A 24,151-nucleotide genomic window follows, 5' to 3' on the forward strand; every position below is an offset into this window, starting at 1 on the left:
TCAAACAAAATACACCATGGAAAAAGAAGTAAGAGGCACGGGAATGAACATAAGTGACACAAGGAGATCCAGCTGTGCTCTGCGCCAGGTAACAAAGCAAAACCCATTCTGAATTATGACACTGCAAAGCGGATTTTTCACACTTCCGTTGTAAATATTTTTCCTCCTTATTTTCCTTCCAATTACTCCATTCAAAATACTTCTGGAAACTTGCACATGCAGCCTCGGGGCAAGGAATAAATCAGCGCACAGTCACAGCCAGTGCCCTCTGGCAAGTGCAGTGAGGTCAGTGAGGCAGCAGCGGGTGAAGCTGCACGGCACGGCAGGGCAAAGGAAAGCAGCAGCTGCCGGGAGCGAGGGGTAAGTGCTGAACGCACATCGTGCACGGCTCACATCACTGATAACAGCGATCAGCGAGAGCTCGGAACTCTGGAGAAGCACGTCCTTCACAGGGCTCACGCTGCCGTGCTACGGACACTGAAACCAAACGGTGGCGATTCCCTGGCTAGCCCAGGGCCAGAAAGCCTGGCTGCAGCTGCCGGTGGCTTGCAGCGCCCTGTCACTGAAGCGCCGAGCAGCCACACGGCAGCTCCGGGCCGCCCGGGGCTCAGAACACACATTAAACCCGGGCCGTCATGTCGCTCATGGTGCGGGGCATTAACCCGAGCACAGCCTCCGCCGCTCCCCGGTCCCGCTGCACTCGTGCGCCCGCCGACCGGCCGACGGAGCCCCGCGGGACGCGGAAGCCGCTCGAGGGACCCCGCCGGTGTCGGCCCCTCAGCGAGGCTCCTCTCCGCGGGGCTGCGGCGCCCTCCCCGGCCGCCCGCCGCCGCCCAGGCCGCCGCCACGGACCCGCCCCGCCGCCGCCGCCTCACGGCCCGCCGCTCCCCGCGGCAGCGATAGCGCACCTGCGAACGGCCGCGCGCCGCCCGGCTCCCGCCGCTCCCAGCGCTTCCGCTTCCGCTGCCGGCGAGCGGCGCGGCGCCGCACAGTGACGGGGGCCGGGCCGCAGCCATGGCGGGGCCGCGCCGGGTACGGCCGGGGCACAGCGCGGGCTTTGCCAGCACTCCTGGCAGCTTCGGTTTAGGGAGGTAACGCCAGAAGCACAGGTGGAACTTGTGTTTCTTTTGTTCTTAACTGGTCCATTGGCCAGCCTGTGCTGCTGGAAGGGGACCTTGTGCAAACAACTGCTTCCTGCACTTGCTCGTTTATTCGTAAAGACAGCGGAAAACTGAAAGCAGCATATGGCAGATTAAAAACCAGTCATTCTTCATTTATCTTCTCGGTACCTTTCACACGTTCTCCGTCAGAACTGCCCTGCACTGTCGCTTGTTCATCGCGAAGCTGCTGACCCCGCTTAGGCACGGTGCGCTCTGTGCCCAGCTGTCCTGCCGCGCCCTCCGAGCCACCTGCAGTGTCACTGGGCCTTTCTGAGCACTGCTGGGGCTCAGGCCATGTAAAGCCAGAAGAAAGCTGTGAGTCCAGCCAGGCAAAGTGACTGCGGCAGATGTAAGGGAGTGTCTGGAGAGCTGAGCTGTACGCAGGACAGGTTCAGGTCGGTGGGTGTCCTGGAGAGAGGCATCCCACCGAAGCGAACTGCTGCTCACGGCCAGAGCTTCCTCAGCAGCTGTTTGCAGGGCTGTTCACAACACAAACACTAGGGCTGGCGAGGCAGACCTAGGGATAACGTATGTGCGATCCCGACATTTCAAAGGTTTTCTTTCTGGTTTCATTTTAAAACATTATTAAAACTCTGAAAGTGGCAGGTGGCTGGCAGACTTCATCTCTGAGCCTCAAGACACGAGAACAATGTCATGACAAACGGTGTTGTTCTGATGTGTGTGTAACCAAACGCCAGGCAGCCCTGCACGGGTCTCTCGGGGCTGTGATGTGCGTCACCTCCAAGGTTTGTGGCTTTTTTAAAAAATCATTTATTTTTTTCCCCTCTACCCCAGTGACAGAGGAGGGCAGGGTGCCCCGCCCATATCCCCTTGTCCCTTCCCAGCATGGGGGTTGGGGACTAAGGGGAATCCCCGGGATGCTTTGGGGATCCCCCGAATTTTACGAGGGTCGGGGTGCAAACCCCATCTGTGCCTCCGCCAGAGACCCCCAGTGTCCCGCCCTCATGTCCTCTGGTCACTTCCCAGCACGGGGTTTGGGGATTTAGCGGTGGGGGTGCGTTTGGCGGGCTGCGGCGGTCAGCAGTCCGGCGGCAGCACTGGGCGGCACGGCGCGAGGCGCGGCCCGGGCTGAGGCCGCAGCATGCCCCGCCCACCCCGCGTTTCCTCGGAAACCCCGCGGCGTGCGGCCAATGGCGCGCTCAGGCGCAGCACCGCCCCTCCCGCGCCTCGCGAGATCTGTGCCCGCCAGAACCCGAGCGTGGACTACACCTCCCGGCGGTCCCGCGGGGCGGGCTCGGCAGCCAATGGGACGCGGGAGCCCGGGGCGGGCGGGGCTGGCCGGGGCCAATCGGATGCGGGCAGCTGCAGCGGCGGAAGCGGCGCTCGGAGCTCGGCAGCGGCGGAGACGCGGGGCGACCGGGCTCAGGGACCGGCGCGCGGCACCGCCCCGGGCACAGGTACTGTCGCGGCCGGCGCACGGCATCGCCCCGATCTGCGGGCCGGGGGCGGCTCCGAGGAAGGGCTGCGGGTAGGGGGCGGCGGCCGCCGCTTCAGAGCCCGTCGGCGGCAGGGGGGGAACGAGCCTGCGGCCGGCGGGAGCGCTGCGGAGCGGGAATCGCGAAGGGGCGACAGCGGGGCAGAGCGGCGCGGCCCAGCCCGAGGCGGCGGGGCCGTCGCGCTGCCGGGCACATCCGGGCCCTGCGGCCCATCAGGGCGGCGGGGCGGGGCGGGCAGGGCGAGCGCTGATTGGCCGGTGCCGCCCCGCCGCCATTGGCCGAGCGCCGCGCGAGCCCGCCCGCGTGGGCGCGCCGGGGTGGGTGTGGCCGCGGGGCCGCGCCCGGCGAGCGGCAGGGAGGGAGGGCGGGAGGGGGCGGCGCTGCCGGGCCGAGCTGTCGCGACATAACGGCCGCGCTGCCCCTAGGTGACATGAGCTCGCAGCAGTTTCCCCGTTCGGGCGCGCCTCCCGCCGCCCTGGGACCAGCGCCGCCGCCCATCCCCACCAGCGGCTCCGCCGGGATCATCGCCCCCGCGGCCACAGGTAAGCGCGATCCCGACCCCGCGTCTGTCGGCTCCCGGTGACCCCGCCCCGTCCGTCACCCTCCTCCGCCTCGGGCGGGAGGAGCGGTGCGGCCCCGCGGGCAGTGGCAGGCGACCCGAAAGCTGCCGTGGTTACGCGTGGGGAGAACATCGTGGGGATCAGTAAACTGCTTTCCAGAGCTGCTGACTCCAGAAAGCGCCGTCAGAACGGCGATGTGCCTTTGCTGCCAAGTGTCTTGGCGCAGTTGGCTGTGCCTCTCAGCTCGTCCACTGTGTGTTGTTAGAAGTGATGAGTCGACATGGGAACGAACATCTCATGGAGCTGGCAATGGGGTGGGAACCCTGATCCCTAGCACGGTGACAGGTTTTCAGCAGGCCACCAGAAGTAACTGGGGGAGCAGCTTCATTTTCAGGAGGGTTTATACTTGTTTTTCAGCTTGGTATTCAGATATGTATTGCATTAAATGCTACCTGTTCGATGTGGGACTTAATGGCAGTTACTAGATAATTAAGCATTTTCCACTTGAAAGAAAAGTTTGTTACTCTGTGTTTAAAGAAGGTGTTTAGATGGACTTCTCAGAGTTGACCCCAGGTTGCCCAACCTTACAGGCCCGTCAGTTCTGAGGGGAACAGACAGAAGCAGTGCCAGAGTTTCCAGTTCTTTCATCACTGGAATATGTTTAAGAGTGAATTTCATTAATTTAGACATTTTTGACATCTCATCTCTGACCTAGTGGGTGACCAAGGCGGACTTTTTTACAATTTTTACGTTTTTCTCTTTGTTCACTAGTGAGTGACGAATCTGGTCGTGAGTCAGAAGTTGCTCCCAGGGAGCACATGGGCCCCAGTGGCTCCATACAGCCTCGGGAGGAGAAGCAGGAGCCTGTGGTGGTTCGGCCATATCCACAGGTCCAGATGCTGACACAGCACCACCCTGTCCAGTCTGGTGCCCCAGTAACAGTCACAGCACCACCAGCACATTTGACTCCAGCTGTGCCACTGTCCTTTTCAGATGGACTTATGAAGGTAATGAGGAGGGTCATGATTCATCAGGGAGAAAATAAAATGTGTATGAGTCAGTGTTGAGAAAAGTAAATTACACCAAATCCTTCCCTACTTTTGTTTCTAAAGCTTTCCTTGCAAGCTTCTGCTAACTGTAGAGGGCCTCATGAGTTTGGCTGTTCCAGATGATTCACTGAGGACTTCCTAGTATTTCAGCATTATTTTTGAGGGGGGTGTATTTTGTTTAGTTTTTAAGAGAACAGAGATTTCAGTCAGTTTCTGAAGTCTTCCATTTTCTCTGCTGGATATAAAATAAACTGTTAATATCCAGTGTCTGGAGAGCAATACCATAGCCCTGACAGATTCCACTGATGATTCATGATGTATGTTAAAACCTGCATATTTCCAGGACAAAATGTACCTTTTCTTTGTTTGGAATAACTAAATGTTCAGTATCTTTCCTCTCCAAATATTTAGCCATACTTGCATAAACTTTCTCCTCAGGCTTTTACCCCTCAGAATGATTGCTGCTTCAACACTGACCTCTCATTTGAAGTTGCCAATGTTTCTGTGTTTCCATTTCTTGTAGCCTCCCCTGAAGCCCACCATGCCCAGCCGGCCCATTGCTCCTGCTCCACCCTCTACTCTCTCAGCTCCCACAAAGGTCCCTGGGCAAGTGACTGTGACCATGGAAAGCAACATACCACAGGCTCCAACAATTCCTGTGGCAACAATCAGTGGCCAGCAGGTCTGTTTTTTTGGTGGCTTTTCTGTTCCATCTCACTGCATGGCCAGATCAATACAAGTACAAGTGAGGTGGGCTTTTGCAGCAGGAGGGAAGGTAAAGAGAGTAGGTTTCCCTATTCAGTGCTACTGGTTGTTGGATCAGTTCTGCTTGGATCATTAAACTTCAGCCTCAGTTATCACTACCTCTTTACAAATCTGCTGATTTGTTGTAATCCAACTGAGATAGCACAGCCAGGCTCTGATGGCAGAGCCATACCCAAAAGCTGGGTGTTTCCTTAAAAACTCCTGCTATGTCTGTGTCACTTGGAGAATTTCTACTATAGGGAAGCTGCTGGGATTCATCATTGCAGTATTCTTCAGCTTCCCTTGGAGGAGATCAGAGGAAACGACTGAACGGTTCATTGGTTTGCAGTGTGTTCTTAGTGAATTAGGAAAATTTGAGGGAGCCTGCGTAGATAACACTTTTGAAAATTTTTTCTCCTCTAACTTGATTGCAGAGCCAGTCCTGGTGGTTTGAAAATAGTCTGTCAGAGCACTTATCACTAAACCTGTGAAGGCTCACGGCTTTGATGTCAAGTGCCTTTAAATGGATTTAATGCCTTCAGTTAGGCTCGCTAAGGATGTGCAGCAATTTCAGTGGATTTATCTTGTATTGATATCCCCAGAAGGTCTAGAATTATAAAAAAATTGAATTTGTTCCAGCATTTGCCAGGTTGCCACCATTCTCTCAACTTTATTGAAGAGGTGGTATGAAACCATGTCTTAATGGCACCAATGCTAGAAGGGGCAGCTCTGTGGTTGTTTGTGGGTGACTGCTGGGTGACTGTCACCCAAGTACCAACCACAAAAACAGACCAGTGAAACAGATAAGTGTTTACATTTCCAGTGTCAGCAGGCTCTGTAACTTTATCCTGCACAAATACCTGCTTCTTTCTCCACTCAACTTTTAGTGCATTCAACCTTGGTACACCAACTATTTCTCCAAGATCCCTTTTCTGTCTTTGAGGCTTAGATATGGTAATTCTGTGGCCATTAGTTTTTGTCAACACATCTAACTTGTTTTGTTCTTGAAACTCTGCAGGGGCATCCCAGTAACTTGCATCATATCATGGCCACCAACGTGCAGATGTCCATCATCAGGAGTAGTGCTCCTGGGCCTCCGCTGCACATTGGAGCTTCTCATCTGCCCCGAGGTAAAGATCCAGCTGTGCTGTCCCTGCTTGCTGTTCACACTCTTTCAGCTGCTGCATTTAGCCCTCACCTCTGAAACTCTCCTTGCTGCTAATGCAACTGTTTGTTCAGATGTTAAAACTGCTATCAGGGTTGAGTGACTGCTGGCCTTTTAGGAATTATGTTGCCTTCAGCCTTTTAGGGGAGGACCATGTGACAGTGTTTAAAAATGCTGGCAGATATCAGCACATCTGTTACTCTAATTCTTTGCTGTTAAAACAGTCAACACTTTAAAGAAAAAATATCCACTGGTAGAGACTCACCTGCCCTGCTAAATGTCATGTTCATTCTTGGTAGCAAGTATTGCTCACCTATGGCAGGAGCACCTGGGCAGTTGTGAGGCACATTCTTGTATCCCACTCTCACAGGACCACTCATGCATTTTTATGCAAGCTAACACATCATATTGTGTGCATTTGCATTTACCCATGAGTAAAATGCTGGTGATAACTACAGGCTCTTGTTTCTCAGGATTTTGGATGCTACAGCTTGTAAAACAGGAGATCAGCCTCTTAATGCAGCCCTGTGCTCAATACAGCCTGTCAGATTTTTGACTGCGGCTTTACTTTCAAGGTCTTTAGGGTTAGGTTTGTAGTTCTGCTTTAAACTGATCTGAATTCCGAGTACCATTTGTTACTTTTATTTCTTTTATGTTCAGTGTTATTTGCTCACTCAAGAAAAATAAGTTGATGCAAGCAAAGAAATAATCTTCTTTAACCAGAGCAGGTGGAAGGACTGTGAAGGTTTATCTGTAGCAAAAGTACTGTTGTTCACCTGATTCTTGGTGACATTACTGACATTTGGACTATCAGTACACATTTTCTTTTTTCCCTGCTCTTTTTCTCTTGGTTTGAATATTAACTTTAGAAGTAGTAATTTAAACAGAGGACATGTGCAGAAGGTATGCAGTCCAGTCTGTCAACTGATTGCAAGGCCATTTGCCTGCTACTGTGATTTACAGGAGTCATCAAATAGTAGACAAATTAATCAAATGCAGGTTTAAATGGTGTGGAGTTTTGGTTTTGCTTTTTTGGGGGGAGGTGTGTCGGTTTGGTTTGGTGTTTCCTTGTTGTTTTGGTTTTCTTTTGCAAGTGTATTTTTCTACTGAACTTCATCAGGTGCAGTGAGATCATTGCTGCTTTCAGGTGACTTATTTACACATTGGCCCAGTAATCAGACTGAATTATTTCTACTGACTTCCATAGCTTGGAATAAGAAAACATGGGATTTGCAATACAAGGCTATTATAGGGGAATAAGAAATACCTCTAAAGCAAGTTGATTTAAAACAGTGCCTACCCCTCCACACATGCTTTTGTAAACCTTATGTATACACCAACAACACCTGAACTGACATGCATGTGAAATGCATCAGAACTGAAATACCAGCTGATGTCAGGGTCTGTGTGTGGTTGTGACAGAGCTGTTGGGTGCACAGAATTTTAACACGCTTGGTTTGTTCCCTAGGTGCAGCAGCTGCTGCAGTGATGTCCAGTTCTAAAGTAACTACAGTCCTGAGACCAGCTTCCCAGTTGCCAAATGCAGCCGCAGCTCAGCCAGCAGTTCAGCACATCATTCACCAGCCAATCCAGGCAGGTAGCAGCCAGGCAGCTCTGCACATCACTGACTGCCAGCTCCAAACTCTTCCTGGCATCCATCTGTAATGTATAACCTCTAATTGCCTGTTTACTGGGCTGAAGCTACTGTCAGCTCTCTTGTAGGTCTATTTGCTTTGTTTCCTTGATAGACTTGGTGCCAGAAGTTGGGGTTTATCTGTCTCTAAAGGGCTTAGAAACTGGGAAGACAATTCAGTTCAGACTTTTCAGTCTGAAAAGTCCAGTACAGTGTGCTGGTGTTGATTTATTATGTAATATATGAATTGATGGAGAATTTCTGAAATCTCACTTTAATATGTTTCTGTATATCTCAGCTTTTGTACGTGTATAGGAGAAGACTGTAAATACCATCTCCCTGCAGCAGTGCTAGTGTTCAGCATTAGGATAGAGGGTAAACATCTTCCCATTGTGCTTTCAGTTAGGATCCCAATGTAATCACCTCTGACTTCATGAGTACACTTGGATTGGAATTCCTTTTTGTTCTGTAGGGAACTGACCTTTGGGTTTTTTTCTAAAGACCTTCAAGAGATACAGTCTTGTTAATTTTGTTGGTTACTGGTTCCTGTGCTGAATGTGTGTTGAAAACCAGTACAGATCTGCTTAGGAGCTTGCAGATCAATTCAGAAAGGCTTGGAAGTGTCTCAGAAGACCAGAACTTGGTGACGAGGTGTAGGGAAGGGAAGCCAGTTTTAACCAATTTTAACCAAGTAATTCCTAGTTGTTCTCTAGAAGGCAGAATTTCCTTTCTGAATGTTCCCTCTTTGACTCTTCTTTGTTTTTTTGGGTTTTTTTTAATAGTCTCGTCCTCCTGTGACAACTTCAAGCACTATTCCTCCTGCAGTGGTGGCTACAGTCTCAGCCACGAGAGCTCAGTCCCCTGTTATAACCACAACAGCAGCACATGCCACAGAGTCAACCCTCAGGTAAAACCTACAGTGCTCTAACTTGACAGAAATTGCAGCAAGGGGAAATGTTAATATATCAAGAGCTGATAATCCTCTACATGTGGGATGCTATAAAACAAAAATAGTAATGCTTGCATAGTGCAAATCCTTGCAGTTCTGTGAATAAAAATAGGTATAAGATGAACTACTGCTCTGTGTTACGAGAAGGAAAGACCTTAATGAATCACTTTTGAAGTCCTGCTCCCTGGACAGCAGAGTTTCTGTTGCAGGAACTTGTGGATATTTGGCCCATATTTTTATGAAGGCACAGTGAAAAGTGGCATGTGAATGTTGAAAAGCATCACTGACAGGAAGTTTCCTTTACAAACTGATAAGAGTTATGATAACACTGCCCTCCTGGCTGGGTACATAGGGCAGGTGAGGACAGAACAGTGTAGTTCAAATTCCTTATGTTGCTTTGCTATGTGATCGACAGCAGTGCTGCTGTCACTGTGGAGGAGACTGAGGCCTGATGTGTGTCCCTGTGTTGTATCTTTCCTATTTAGTATCCACACGGTTATCTTGATGCTTCCTTTTCTTTCTCTCCAGTCGTCCCACGCTGTCCATCCAGCAGCACCCACCCTCGGCAGCCATCAGCATCCAGCGGCCAGCGCAGCCCAGGGACACAGCCACACGGATCACCCTGCCCTCACACCCAGCCATAGGCACACAGAAGCCCCAGCTCCACACCATGGCTCAGGTAAACTGCAAGAATCAAAAAACCCTTTTGCTGCTTCTAGAGATTTTTTTTATAGCTTACAGGCTAAGAGTAAATTTGGGAAAATAGTTAGTATGATGTTAGTAATGTTCTTTACAGTCAGTGCAACATGATTCCATACTAAGTGTAGATTTTAAATGTAGGAGTCTTCTAACTTTGAGAATTTCTTTTCACAGAAAACCATTTTCAGTACTGGTACTCCAGTGGCAGCAGCAACTGTGGCACCTATTTTGGCAACGAATACCATTGCTTCAGCAACCACAGCTGGTGAGTATTCATAGTGCTGTTGTGGGAGCATCGTGATGGGTGAGGTTTGTTGTTGCTTTTTGTTGGCTTTCTTCTTTGAATTCAAAACCTGATAATTTCTGATCAAATCTTTTTTCATGGTAAAGACTGCATTTGGAGGTGTGTGAGTAGGCTTCAGGAGAGAAATTGAGTTCTTCAGGGAGGTTGTGTGGTTTTGGGGGTTTGCCCTCTTTATTTGGCTGTAGATACACTGGCATGGTGGGGCTCCAAAGACAGATCTGCTATTAAGTTTGATTTTTTTTCTTTAGGTTCTGTATGTCACACCCAAGCGCCTACAAGCACCATTGTTACCATGACAATGCCCTCACATTCTTCCCATGCTACAGCTGTCACGACCTCAAACATCCCAGTTGGTGAGTGATTTCAGTTTCCATAAAGTGTGTAACTGATGCTTCAATTTTTCTCTTTATGCTGGAAGTGTTTGTGCATGTTAGCAAATTAAGGAGGGAAAGAAAATCAGTTAAAGCTGGCGATTAACAGGTCTGCTGTTCTAATTTTTTTTAATATCAGGAAGAAATAGATATTCAAGGAGGAGTAAGTAATAAAATGGGTCATTTACTTCCTCTATTGCATTTTTAGACAAACTGGGCCTTTTGACATTTCAAAACCTGCATTGGATACACTAAAAGTTGTAACTGCTTGGTGATAGCCTATGGCTTTCATAGTTGATTTTGTAAGTTACTCCATGTGCTTGTTGAGGTGTTAGGTGTAGCCTAGCTGAGTTTGATTAGTGTGTTCGCTTGAATGTAAAACACTAAGGTGTAAAGGTGGGAACTTTATGTGCCTGGATGTGGAATGTGCCTGAGATGTTTCCTACAGAGCTGCATAAGTTTCCTTTTGTTCGTCTGTTTTCCTGCTGACCTCTTTGATGAGATCTTGCAATCTCTTTTCCAACCATAAATTTCCAGGGAGTGAAATTATATTTCCATACATCAGTGTTTCTTGTGAAGCTTTTGTAGGTGTATTCTTTCTTTTCATGGCCTCTGTCCCCATACACTTGTCTGCCTTGGTCTCATTTCCCTTGATCTCTGCTTTCGAAACTCAGATAACTTGATCTTGACAGCAGAAAGGTTTGGGCTGATCCTAAAAAAAATTAACCTCATTTTCATTTCATCAGAAGTGATTTTGTTAGCAAGTATAATTTATGTCTGTATTTAGAATACCCATCCATTCTGTTCTAAATTGATGAGAAGTGCTTTGTTCTCCTTTTTCTTTTGGCATGTTGGGGATAGGAAATCATCTGTGGATGGGTGGGTTGTTTTGGGTTGAGAGGGAAGGGAGTAGTGTTGGTTGTTTTGTTTGACAAGATTATTTGTTTGACAAGCCTTTGCAGTGTTTAGTAGCTTTTCCTTTTAACTGCTTATTGATTACATGTTTGTCTTTATGTAGCTAAAGTGGTTCCCCAGCAGATCACACACACTTCTCCCCGGATCCAGTCTGATTACACCACAGAGAGGAGTAACCTCATACCTCTGTCCAGCCACCGGGCATCTCCCAACCCAGTAGCGATGGAAACCAGGAATGACAACAGGTGGGCAGAGAGCTCACAGCTCTAGCAATGAGAGTGTGTGTGAGGAGGGTTTGAGTGCCCTGCTGCTTTTCCTCATTCTGATATGGTGGAAATAATGTTGTAAAAACCTAAGGGGGATGGGATTTGGTAATTCTGAGTTAATTATGATAGTTGGGGTAATTGCTAGCTTATGACAGATGAGATTGCAAAGCGCAGGGAGTGCTAAAGGGCAGGGGCTGAAGGTTAACTGTTGAACTCACATGTGTAACTCTTGCTCTCTTTGATGCCTGTAGGCAGTCGGTGCCTGTCCAGTTCCAGTATTTCTTACCTACATACCCCCCCTCTGCCTACCCTCTGACTGCACACACCTACACCCCCATCACCAGCTCCGTGTCCACCATCCGCCAGTATCCAGGTAAGACCAGCTTGGGGCAGGCATGCTTGGATGCTTTGTTGAGCTCTTAGCTTATGGCTGTGCTTTAGGGATGGAAGGAACTAAAAGGCTTTTGTGCTTGATTCTGAAAATTTGTCACAAAAAGTCTCTGATGACTTGTTGACAGAGAGGAAAACTCATGGATAAGGGGTGCTGAAGTACTTCAGAGCCTACTAAATCCAGCTAATAACAGTTTACTCAGGAGTTTCATATTTGATATCCCAGGGGTTGTGTGTCTGTAAGTAAAAAGTTTTTGATGCTAAAAATCACAACAGTTCATCTCCTCTAAACCAAACCAACTCTTTGATGCATCTTCATTTCCTGGTCTTCTGACAAGCTCTTTTAATATCTCTTCACATGAATGTACAGTTTGAGAGAGAAATCTGAACCAAAAGGTGAAAAAATAATCTGCCTTGCATACTTGCATTAGTGTTCTGATTAGAAGAATGGAGCAATTAATGTATTTGAACTGTTGCAGTAATTTGCAGTCAAAAAACTGATGCACAACCCAAGCTTAAGTCATTCTGTGACAAAATTTGGAGCACTTTTACCTTGCTGGGTCATTTAGGGCTGTTCTCTATAATGTGATCATTTCCACTATCCAAGCTGTAAGAACATGCATGATTTGGATTTTTGTGGCATATCTGTGTCTGCTGGGAGCATGTTACCTATGAGCAGTGTAGAAGGAATTCAGAAGGACTGGGAGGTGGCAAAGCCCATTTACTGAATGGGAAAATATAGAATCATAAGGTTCTTTAGGTTGAGAAAGACCTTTAAGACCATAAAGTCCAACCATTAACCCAGCACTTCTAAGGCCACCACTAAACCATTTTCACAAGTCACACATCCACATGTCTTTCAAGTCCCACCAGGGATGGAGACTCCACCACTTCCCTGAGCAGCCTGTGCCAGGGCTTGACAACCCTTTTGGTGAAAATTTTTTTCCTAATATCCAGTCTAAACCTTCCCTGACAGAACATAATTGCACGCAGTCAAGGGTTCCAGTTCTGGAGGCATACTGGGGTGGTGGCAGGCTAATGGTAATTTGTATAAAAGCAGATGTAGGTTCTTCATGAGGAGCTTATTGACAGAGACATTTTACTTGTTAAATTGACTTGAAGAATCCATGGAAGAAGGCATTAATTATGGCAGCTGGTAGTGACAGCTGAAAGCAGGGGATTTAAGGTACAAGGAGGGACATGCACCTCTGCTAGGCACAGCTGGGTGAGGGCACAGAGGAAGTACAGAGGAGACTTCTAAAAAGATCACTGAGATAAGGAGAGTTAATGCAGAATTTTGGAGGAAGAATGTTTGCTTTGGTTTTCAAAATGCTGCTTGTGTTTTTCATAATATCCCGAAAAGATTTTGCTAGGTAGAAAGTTCTGCAACAACAGTGTTTTGACTAAGAGACTAAATGTGCCATACTTTATACAGAGCCATTTTCAGGGACCTGGTTTCAGTTTTTGACGCCTGTTTTTAGAGTGTCTTGTCAGCACAAGAACTTGATGGAAATCCTGTGACAATGATAAAACCAGCTTGTTCTGCATTGTTGGCAAGCAATGCCATTGTTGGCAAGTTCACACGTGCATTCTGTGTGTGGCTGCAGAAATCCGGGTGCAGCTCTGTAGAGACTGGAAATCTGGAGATGCAGGGTCTGCAAGTGGTCCAAAAGTATTGTTAAATGCTGTTTGGGAGAACTGTAATATGCTGTGTAGTGGATCTGAAAAGATGGAATCAGTTGTTCAGAGCTGTGAATTTATTTAAATGAATTGAACTGCTTAGAGAAGGTGTATTGTTGGGAACATTGCCCTGCCACTAAATGATAATTGTGTTCATTTGAGCTGTGAGATCCAGCCTATAATTGTGAACCCTGTTTTGAGACCAGATGAGGTTGTGTTCAACTTCAGAGCACAAGAAATTACTTAGGCTTCTGATTGCTTTTAATCTATTTTTAAAGAAGAAAAAATGCCAAGTGTTGGTACTTAGAAGCATTGTAAAATAAGATAGTTAGCAAAAATAGAGCACAGCTTTCTGAGACTGTAGTTTGAGTCTACCTAGAAGCAGAGTTAAACTTGATCTTGTCTCTCTTGCTGCAATTTGAAATAAAAACTGGAATGAAAATCATCAGTAATATTTAATTCCTCTGGCAGGCAATCTTCCCTCTCTGCTCTCAAATTTACTACCGCAAGAAGCAGAGTGGCAAATTAATCTTTCAAAGCAGAAAAAGATCTTAGAAAAGTTAGTATTTGAGTGAGGGGGAAACTGAGGCCACCTGCTGGGTAGGTGTGGTGAGGTGTCTGTGTTGCTGCTCCCAGTTTCAGCCCAGGCGCCCAACTCGGCCATCACAGCTCAGACCGGTGTCGGAGTGGCCTCCACTGTGCACCTGAACCCCATGCAGCTGATGACAGTCGATGCATCTCACGCCCGGCACATCCAGGGCATCCAGCCGGCTCCCATCAGTGCCCAGGGCATCCAGCCTGCACCCATCAGTGCCCAGGGCATCCAGCCCGCGCCGATCGGCACGCAAGGACTCCACCCTGCCGCCCCGATGGGCGCGCAGGGGCTGCAGCCAGCACCCATCGGTGCCCAGCAGCCACCGGGCGACACCAAGACCTCGGGTAAGAGCAACCAGCCGAGTCCTCCCTCAGAGCGACACAGGGCAGCTCGGCTGCTGCCCTGCACATTTGGCTCTGATTGATTATCTTGTTACAGTCTCTGTGGTCCAGAGGTGGACACTGAGTACATCTATGCACACATTCTCCCAGCAAATATCTGTTGACTATTTCTGAGCTGATTTATTTTTAAAGCCTACTAGGTGGAGTGTGTGGGTAGCCTTGGATGGGTTACTTCAGTAGAAAAGACTGGTCATGCCTGAGCTTAAACAAATGCCTTCAGTAAGGCCTTGTGGGAAAAGTAACTTACAAGTGAGCAATGTTGTCGAGCTGTGCATTTAGATCCCAGGAGCAATTAGAATACAGCCAGGTACCTTCTGCTGTTGGTGACCTGATGTTGAGCTGTGACACAAACAATCTTCCATTAAAAATGATTGGTCTGATGAAGCCCACACAACTTACTGAAGGAATGGAATATGGCATCCAAGAGAAAACGCTGTTGCATAGCTGGCAGGCATTGCATTGTGACTTCCTGGCTGTCCAAATGCTCTGCATCCCTTAGTTGGCCAAACAGGCTCTGGCAGGAAGTCAGAATGCAAACACAGCTGATGGAGTTTACATACAACTGGCATGTGTTGCCATGTGGGCTCTACCAGAAGTGTTACTGTGTTGACCCAACTGTGTTGGTGATCGCCCTAATGATTTGTGCATTTTGCATGTCTTCTGGAAAATATTCTTTCCCTAGAAGTGGTTGTTAGGCAGGAGAAGTTTCCATCTTCCCTGCAGAAGGTTCAGATTGCTTGTGGCAAAGCTATTGCTTACAAAAGAGTCTGAAAATCCTGCAGTTAGAGACTGGGGGACTCAGTGAATGGACAGCATATGTTCTGCAAACATTTGCTTTGTCATAAGCTTTGGTTAAGTAACTGCTGCTTTCCCCTCTCTGTCTCTCTTTTCCTCTCTGCTGTGTTCATGTCCATCCTTCCCAGCAGTAGTCTTGGCAGATGGAGCCACCATTGTAGCCAATCCTATTAGCAACACATTCAACACTGCTTCTGCAGCAACTACAGTTGTGCAAACCCACAACCAGAGTGCCAGTGCCAGTGCTCCAGCCCAGGGCTCCTCCCCACGCCCAAGCATCCTTCGCAAGAAACCAGCCACCGATGGGTGAGTAGAACTGAAGGTGACATGGGAGTGACACTTCTGTGCAATCCAGCCCAGCCACATGGAGTCATTTCAGTGGAGATAAGGAATATTGTGGCAGATTATTCCGTCAGCAGTGGTTGTGAGTAACCTGCTGAGCGGTGAAACAGTTCTTTTCCTCCCCCAGGGCAGGATACAGTTTTCTGTACTGTCAGTAATAAAATGAGAAGAAGGACAGTTTGTCTCTTACGTCTTGAAAGTGACCTTTTGAGGAAAAGTGGATTTGAGGCTTTCTTGCTTAGTGTGATAAAAAGAAAGAGTTCAAAATCTACTAAAATTAGAATTGGGTGCTTTGTCTTCAGTGCTTTTCTTGGAAGAATATGTGGATGAGTGGAAAGGATAGGATTAGTACCCTGCTGTGAAATCTGATTAGGAAGGAAGGGAGGGAGTAACTTAAACTCTTAAAATATTTTATGTTGCCTATTTTTAAATGCCTTAATAAAGAGGCAAGAGACAGCTTTAGAATTAACAATGCGTTTCCTCCCGACTAGCAACTGAAAACGTTTGGAACTAATGTGCCTTGTGAGATTAAAATTGCATATTTTTTATGTGGGTGGAAACCTTTTTTAAGGCAGAGAAGCTGCAGGCTATAAAACTGAAAGAGAAGTTAAAGAGTGAAAGTTAGAACACTAAAGGGTTTCCATTTGAGAGGTTGATTTCGGACAACAATTTGACTTTTGGTCCCACAGAAGACTAATAATCTCTAAAATAGCTTAATCAGCCTTATCCTAACATCCACACTCAGGCCTTGAGGTCCTGGTCAGGCTCTGACAGTCTAGTCCAGCTAAAGGGAGCAAGTGCCTGTATGAGCACTGTTTAGTTCCAGATGATTTGCTCAGTCTTGAAGCAGGAGTGCTGGACAGCGGCATGGCCAGACCTCTTTGTCCACTGCTGGAGCCTGGCAGTTGCAGCAAAATGTTCTCACTGACAGGATGAAAATAAAGCTGGTGTTCTTGGAGAAGCCCTACATTGGGTGAGACTAGGCCAGAGCAACTAATCTTTTATTTTAAAAGAAAATACAATACCTGATTTGAAAGGTAAAATGAGAGTCTTTGTGTAGTGAATTGGTTATACTGGAGACAGAGAACAGTGTTACAGCCATAACTCCTGTCTTGGTTTGTGTAAGAGAGCTGATTTCTTTGCTCTCAGGGGTGTTTGTCTTTGCACCAGGAGGTGGGAATCCTAGATGCATCTGTCTCTTGCAGGCTGGCAGTCCGGAAAAGCTTAATTCCCCCTCAGCCACCAGAAGTGGCCAGCACACGTGTTGAGAGCACCATGCGAAGCACGTCTGGATCACCAAGGCCTGCTGGGTAAGACTTTAGGAAAGAGCCAACTGCATCATAATTGAGTTGAGTTCTTTGGCTATTGGAGCATTTTTCTTTCTTCTGGGAAACAATCTGTTTTGAATTTGTGACAAACTTAAACACCCTTGACAAGTTCCACTGTTTGTGGAGCTGAGGAAATTACCTTTAAAAACTGTGGTGATGAGCTTTCACAGAAACAAACAAAACCCCTCTACTATTGTAAGGGGATAAGCCTCAAAACTTTTTATACAGTACTTGAAAAATAATACTGAGGAAAGGTAAATGCAGCTTCTGCCCTGCTTCAGTTGAGTTCAGTGGCTTTACAGTTTGTTGGTTTATAACTGTAAGCCACAGTGGGAGCTTCTGCAGAGGATGGGGCAGTACAGTTTTGGGTAAAAGTTCCCCTTAGCTGCATTGGGAAACTGTTTTGATCCTTTTACAAGTATTTTGGAGTTACCTGGAATTAGTAATGAGATTTTCTTTCATGGTGAATGGAAAAAAGTAGTATCTATAATAAATCCAAATGATCAGAAAGCGAGAGGAGGAGGAAATACAACTGACATTAAGCCTTCTCCTGTTGTTAAAACACTTTACTGAGCCAGGTGGATGCAGGAAAAGCTGAATAGTCTGACTCCTGTTTGGCTCATTCACTTTGTGCTGGATGCTCATGACCAAGATACAGTTCACTTCACTTTGTTTTGCTTTTATTTGTGCTACAGTGGCAAGCCAAAGCCTGAAATCCATGTGTCCATGGCCACTCCAGTCCCTGTGTCTATGGAGGCAGTGTCTAACCAAGGTGGTGAGCAGCCCACCATCGCAGTGCCCCCCACCTCCCAGCAGCCCCCCTCTGCCATTCCAACCATCATCGCGGCCGCCAGTCCCACCTCTCAGCCTGCAGCAGCGCTGGCCACCATTCCAGGAGCTGTTCCAGCTGCTCCACCCACTTCCACCACCATCGTGTCAGCACCTGCTCCCCCATCCACCATGAGCGGTGCTCTGTCAGCGGTGCTGGGCCCGGTGGTACCAGAGATCAAAATCAAAGAGGAAATGGAGCCTATGGACATCATGCGACCTGTATCTGGTAGGTGGCTGGTGATCATCAGGTTGCTTTTTTTGTTTTTGAGACAGTGGAGGAATTAGGAGGATTTCAACACTTCCCTCTTGAAAATAAAAGGCCATCTCTGCCATGGTAGCACAGAACACCAGAGTTCCCATATGCCTTATGTTCATAAAGATCTTCTTTGCATTTTCCCTAGTTTCCCATGAAATCACTTGTTATTGTGGCTGCTTTGTTCATGTTCAAATGATCAGACTCCAAAGAGTCTGTGTGAATTCCTGGCCTAAAATGCACATGCTCAGCACTGGTACCGGTGTGTTATGGAACAGCTCAGTTAAATTCAGTTTGCTCACAAATCCTACTGTTCAGGTCCAGTGGCCTTTCTTGTATGTGAAAGATTTGTGGCCAGAGTAGGACTTCCTAGGGCCCTCCTGTGACTCATGCCTATTTTTCTCTAGAACTTTTCAAAATGTTCATTATATTGCCTTACTTATCCAGCTTGGCCATAGTTGCTATCAGGTGGCATGATCAGTAAATTCAGATCCTTACAGATCTTATCGGGCACTATATAGTGGCAAAATGATAGGAATGCATCCCATGGTCATGAGTTTCAGTGTTGGTTTTATCACTCTCCTTGAAGCTGTGTGTTGTCCTCTGAGAAGGCAGTGCCTTGATGCAGATGTGTCTGGAGCAGAGGCAAATAGCATTAAGCTCTTTGGAGTTCTTCTGTCTCTTCCTGGTATTTGTGGGTATGTCAAATTGGCATGAGATCCCATCTCATAAATCTTGTGCTGCAGCCTTGGTCATGGCTGATGGAAATTTTCCCTCACAAGAGGATAAGGACTTGCTTACTATGACAGTGACCTGTGCTGGTGTACATACAGAGGCATTTGGTTTTTTTTAAAGTAACACAGATGTTAGCATGGTTCCTTTTTGTAATATTAAACTAACATAAGCTTCAAATATGAAGCAACTGAGAGACAATTGGCTCTATTCTCATTCTTTATGTATGTGAGACACTAAAGATTTTAGCTTATAGGCTTGTCCTAGCAATTACTGGCTTAATATCTGGCCTGTTGGTACACATCACACATTCCTCACACTGTGCTGAAACAGAAGCTACTGTTGGAGGTAGAGTTCAAACAATACATTACCTTCTCACTGCTGATGGTTTGGGTTCTTCTCTTTCCTTCCTTTCAGCAGTCCCTCCTTTGACTACAAGTACTGTGTCTCCATCTTTGGCACTGCTGGCCAACAATCTTTCCATGCCTCCAAGTGACTTGCCACCGGGTGCCTCACCGAGGAAGAAACCCCGTAAGCAGCAGCACGTCATCTCCACAGAGGAAGGGGACATGATGGAAACAAACAGCACTGATGATGAGAAATCCACTGCCAAAAGTTTGCTAGTGAAGGCAGAGAAGCGAAAGTCTCCTCCAAAGGAGTATATAGGTAATGACATCTCTGATGTCTTTTTTCTTATTCAGGTGTCTATTTTCTCTTCTCTGAGAAACAAACAGAAGGTGCTCTGTCATGTTTCCACTTCCTATATACAATAAAGAATCCAAGTGTCTGTTCCTCACCACTTTTTGTATAGGGCTGTTCAGGGAAAATGAGTTTTCTCAACACACATTTTGTATGAGTTAGCACTTACTGATCTGCTTTCACTACTTGATGCTAATGCACTTCTGGATCCTTTTGTAGATGAGGAAGGTGTCAGATACGTCCCTGTGCGCCCCCGGCCACCAATCACACTGCTCCGGCATTACCGCAACCCTTGGAAAGCTGCTTACCACCACTTCCAGAGATACAGCGATGTCCGCGTCAAAGGTCAGTCTGGGCACACAGCAGAAAAGAAGGGAAGGAGGCTACCCAGAATGTGCTGTAGTTTTGTAAATCAAAAAATGGGGTGGTTACTGGTGAATCTATGTACAGTGATAGATACTTGCTCACAAAAGGTACCCTCATAAAGGGGACTTGCTGTGGTGATAGGCTGCAGTTGAGTTTTCTCATTTGCTACCTAACATTTGCCAGTTAATACACTAAAATTCTAGATTTAGTATAACTAGTCTTGTCAAGACTAGTCTTTTAAAAGAAGCCTTTTTTTCCCTAATACAAGGAAAACAGGGATCAAATTCTGTTTTTCAGACTTATTAGCTAGTATTTTAGAATTTTTAAGCAGGCTGGGTTTTCACAACTGTGTAAACATATCTAGGAGAGAGTACAAGATGGACCTTTTACTTCTTTGTGCAAGGCGTTTGAAACATTCAGCACTACATTCTTTAAATGAGAAAAAAATGTATTATGATACAATCTTTATGGAAACACAGATAACGTGCTAGTAAATGAGAGCAGCAGTCAGGTACATGGCAGATAGGAAGTCACTTTGCTGTCTGAATCAAAACATTGCTCATTGTCATTTATCGGAATGTAGGGGGAGCAGAACTTGGGTTATTGTTGTTAGAGAAGAGAGGCCTGGCCAACTCCTGAAATTTGACTACTGTATTCTTGTATTTCCTGGTGACAGAAGAGAAGAAGGCCATGCTGCAAGAGATTGCCAATCAGAAGGGTGTATCCTGTCGTGCACAAGGGTGGAAGGTCCATCTCTGTGCAGCGCAGCTACTACAGCTGGTAGGTGCATGGGGCTTGGAGCTTCCTGCAGTAGGGGGGAACATGAAGCTGTGTAAGACAGGAAGATGCTCTTACAAACTCAGTACATCGGGATACACTAAAGGAGCTGGTGTGTAGAGCCCAAAGGGAGTGGGACATGCTTTCCCCTTTCTCAGGAATGTGGCATAAGTGGCTTGGAAACTTGGAGTGTTGGTTTTGATCCAGACATAAGAGCTGATGTATTTTGTACAGATGATCAAAACTGGCAACTCCCTCCTGCTGATGCACAGGTCTGAAGAAGCGTCTGTTTGGGATGGTGCGGCTGATCTGAGGAGGCAGCACTGATCCACATTCCTGGATGCTTCTGTTTCAGGTTGGGGGTGAGGTAGGTGCTCTGCATTTTAGCACCAAACTCCCCAAAACCTCTGCATTCCTGGAATAGTATTGTGAGAAGTAGGGGAAGCAGTTGTGGTCAGGATCCATGTTTCTTCAGAAGAGGAGCAATCCTGTAAATAGGATGTTAAAAGGAATGATAGTGCCACATTTTGTCAGAGGCTCCATCTTCTGAATCACTGTTAGGAGCAGCTGAGAGGGGAATGGAATATCACTGTTTCTGTGTAGCTTTGTTAACATGGGCGAATGCTTGCCAGCTTGGCAGTGACCCTTCTCATGAAGGGCTGATGTCTTTTAGACAAACCTGGAGCACGATGTGTATGAGAGACTGACTGCCCTGCAGGAGGGACTCATTCCTAAGAAAAAGGCGGCAACAGATGATGACTTGCATCGAATCAACGAACTGATACAGGTAGGTATCAATCTCAACCCAAAATTCCTTCATTCCAAAACATCTACTGCTGTTAGTAAAAGCTAAAGCTGACCTAAAAAAAACCCATGTGGGTTTACTTCCCATGTCATCAGTTACAAGGGGCATTGTAGGAAAAGGGAAAGGGATTGCTTAGACCAGACATTCTGTGGTTAATGAAAAGTGTTTCCTTTCAGGGGAACATGCAGAGGTGTAAACTCGTGATGGATCAAATCAATGAGGCTCGAGACTCCATGCTAAAGGTCTTGGATCACAAGGATCGTGTTTTGAAGCTTCTAAACAAGAATGGAACTGTCAAGAAAGTGTCCAAATTAAAGAGAAAGGAGAAAGTCTGAACACAGACTAATGACTTTGGAAATGGAGAACGTGTACAGAATGGAGCTGAACCTTTTTGTAGTTTGGGTTTATTTTTAAGCAGAGCATCTGAATAAAAAAGGATGAGTTTAGGGAACAGATGGACACGTGAAGCCTGGTGACCTGAAGGGATTGTCCTTGATCTTGTTACAATGAACAAAGATTTCTCTCAGGCTCATCCCTTTTTAAAGTCTTTCCAGTCCCACTGTTTAACTCTTCTGATGTGTCAGGTATGGGCACACCTGTGAGGCAGGAGATTGTGCAGGGGACTCCAGGAAGCTGACATGCAGGTATGGACCCAGCCAGCAGCCAAGCGTCCGAGCAATGGAAATGGCACCTTTCAGTTACCCCATTCAGTTCTCATTCTGACCTTCCAGTATCTAAAGCAGCCTTCTTACACCAGTGCCACTGCACTAGGGGATCTGCCACAAAGAATCTCCAACAGCTCAGAAGTCCTAGCTGTCAAGATTAAATAAAAAAAAGGAAAAAAATTGGGCGGGGGGGAATCATTTCAAAGTGATATTGTAGTGTCTGTGTGTGTGTCTGTGTTGGTGCTCTGGGATACTTGTGTTGAGGTACCTCTTGCAACAGAGGTACTGTAGCTAGTGTAATGTTAATTGTACGTACCACATACATCCTGAAAACATGAATAAAGCAATTGGAGGGTTTTGTATGTGAGCAGTTTGTGTACCTTTGTACCAGTGAAACTCTTCAAGATGTAAACTTGAAAACAAAGCTCTGGAAGAAGCCTGAGGGGAGAAGAAACAGCATGTTGGGATGCAGCCAGCACCCTGTGCTGTGGAAGGTGAGTAATGCAGTTCCCAGTTCAGATCCTAAAGATGAAATATGGATTATCCCCCATATACTTGTGCAATTAACCCTAATATTTTAGAACAATTGCCAAATCAGTTCATTTTTAGTCTCCTCAGCAGGAAACTTCAGTTTCATGAACTAACTCTTTTAACTCTACATTCTTTTTCTCATCCAGTTACAGTGCTGTTATCTTGCCTTTATTCAGAACTGAGTTATTTCAGAACTTAGGAATGAAGATTAAATAGTATTTTTTATATCTGATTTTTATCATTAGAGATGTAAGCAGAATGTCCATATTCACACTGTTCTTGTGTTTTTAACACATGCAAACCAAATTTATTTCAACTTTCAACTGCAGTCAAAAATAGGCAGTCTTTCCTATTAGTTTGGTTTTGCTTGTTCAAATGAAACCAATTCCATTGTAAGATACAAGTCCAAAATGATACTGTAACTTCGGTGTTAGGAAAGTTACAGTAGTTGTGCGTGTGTATGTCGAAAATTAAAAGCAGAAGTAAGACCGGAAAAGATGGGAATCAAACTGCTGCTATCATCTCGCATTTCTTGTGCTTCAGGAACAGAAGAACACGCACAACTGATCAAGTATTTATTTGATGTTGTCAGGGTAATAAAACACACTGCAAACACTCCCAGGTTCCTAAGGACTCTTCAAGAAGCTTACTGGCAATTCATGAAGTGGACTTTTGTAGGGTTGGGAACTATTTCATATCTTGGCAAAGGGGCTTTAAGTGCAGCCCAAGGCATTATCAGCAAAATGTGATGTATCTTGGGGAAAGAAGGGAGGGAAGGATTCTTTTAAGCACTGCAAAAGTTAGAAACTTGCTCTTGATCTGTTCTTCCGGATATTCTCACCCGATTCTCTGTAACCTTAGTTTTCATCAACTTGTATTCAAGGCTGTCATCTAGACTAAAAGGATGATGCTGTTCCATAACCTCAGAAAGGCAATAATTACAGCGCTGCTCTTGTGCTGTGGAAACCAGGTAGATTCTATCCTGTTAAAGGCCAGGAGAAACCTGTAGGTGTCCGTGCCCATAGCAGGGGGAAGAACAACACAAGCCTGAAGGTCCTTTCCTACGCAAACCATCCTGTGATTCTGTCCTGCAGGAGAAAGTAAGATGCACTGACACTCATGGGTTCTCTCTATTGCACCTCGCACAGCCCCCCGCCCTGCCTCCCGAGAAACCTTGTCCAGCCACGGCTGGCACACAATTCTCTCGGGTGCAATACAGAGCCTCTGGTTTCACAACATACCCTGAAACCCTCGATGAAGTAACTCGGTCTCTGCGTTGGTTTTTATGGTGCTGTGAAGAAGGGTGGGGGTAAGGATTTGGGTGCCCCGTTGGCAGTTGGAAACACTAAAAAAGTAATTTTTGCGCAGGTGCCATTGCCATACGCATGGCTAGTGCCACACTCGTACGTTACCCGCGGTTATACCCAAACCCGTGCCGGCGGCCGCAGCTGCCCACAGCCGCCGGGCCGCACCAACGCGGCGGGCAGCGGGAGCGGGAACGCTCCCCCGCCTCCAGGCACACAATGGACGCTCCCCACCGCTCGAGCCATCCTTTAACACCGTCATCGACCCCGCTGGCCAATGGAGGCGAGGCGTTGCCGCCACGTGACAGTGCCGCCTGTCCCCGGAACTGTTTGTTCCCGCTCGTGCCGTGCTCATGTGACGAGGAGAGCCGGAAGCGCGTCTCTA

At 46.9% G+C, this 24,151-nt stretch overlaps 2 protein-coding genes across 5 annotated transcripts in view; one reads left to right on the forward strand and one right to left on the reverse strand.

Moving 5' to 3' along the window:
- UGGT1 (UDP-glucose glycoprotein glucosyltransferase 1) overlaps nucleotides 1–1,026 on the reverse strand; it is a 37,944-nt gene extending 36,918 nt beyond the window's left edge. Inside the window, exon 1 of the mRNA XM_085069785.1 lies at nucleotides 909–1,026. The gene's annotated coding sequence lies outside the window, so the exon portion shown is untranslated. The remainder of the gene's footprint in view (nucleotides 1–908) is intronic.
- Nucleotides 1,027–2,427: 1,401 nt separating this feature from the next.
- SAP130 (Sin3A associated protein 130) lies at nucleotides 2,428–22,293 on the forward strand. Of its 4 annotated transcripts, XR_014854124.1 has the most exons (22): nucleotides 2,428–2,578; nucleotides 3,043–3,159; nucleotides 3,949–4,184; nucleotides 4,750–4,908; nucleotides 5,989–6,100; nucleotides 7,604–7,728; nucleotides 8,551–8,675; nucleotides 9,246–9,396; nucleotides 9,591–9,681; nucleotides 9,969–10,073; nucleotides 11,110–11,251; nucleotides 11,524–11,645; nucleotides 13,979–14,281; nucleotides 15,262–15,439; nucleotides 16,681–16,785; nucleotides 17,499–17,860; nucleotides 19,037–19,285; nucleotides 19,538–19,663; nucleotides 20,361–20,464; nucleotides 20,696–20,828; nucleotides 21,135–21,248; nucleotides 21,443–21,464. XR_014854124.1 is itself a non-coding variant. In XM_085069788.1 (21 exons), exons 2-21 carry the CDS (start codon nucleotides 3,048–3,050, stop codon nucleotides 21,599–21,601), a joined length of 3,180 nt encoding a protein of 1,059 aa, XP_084925914.1. In that variant the 5' UTR covers nucleotides 2,428–2,578; nucleotides 3,043–3,047; the 3' UTR covers nucleotides 21,602–22,293. The 4 variants fall into 4 exon arrangements, 3 of the variants coding, with proteins under 3 accessions (XP_084925914.1, XP_084925916.1, XP_084925915.1); XM_085069788.1 differs by lacking the exon at nucleotides 20,696–20,828 and having other exon boundaries at nucleotides 21,443–22,293; XM_085069790.1 differs by lacking the exon at nucleotides 20,696–20,828 and having other exon boundaries at nucleotides 19,040–19,285; nucleotides 21,443–22,293.
- The last annotated feature ends 1,858 nt before the right edge of the window (nucleotides 22,294–24,151 follow it).

This window comes from Lichenostomus cassidix, chromosome 9 (assembly GCF_008360975.1).
Source record: "Lichenostomus cassidix isolate B80296 chromosome 9, HeHo_3.0, whole genome shotgun sequence".
Classification (NCBI taxonomy): Eukaryota; Metazoa; Chordata; class Aves; order Passeriformes; family Meliphagidae; genus Lichenostomus; species Lichenostomus cassidix.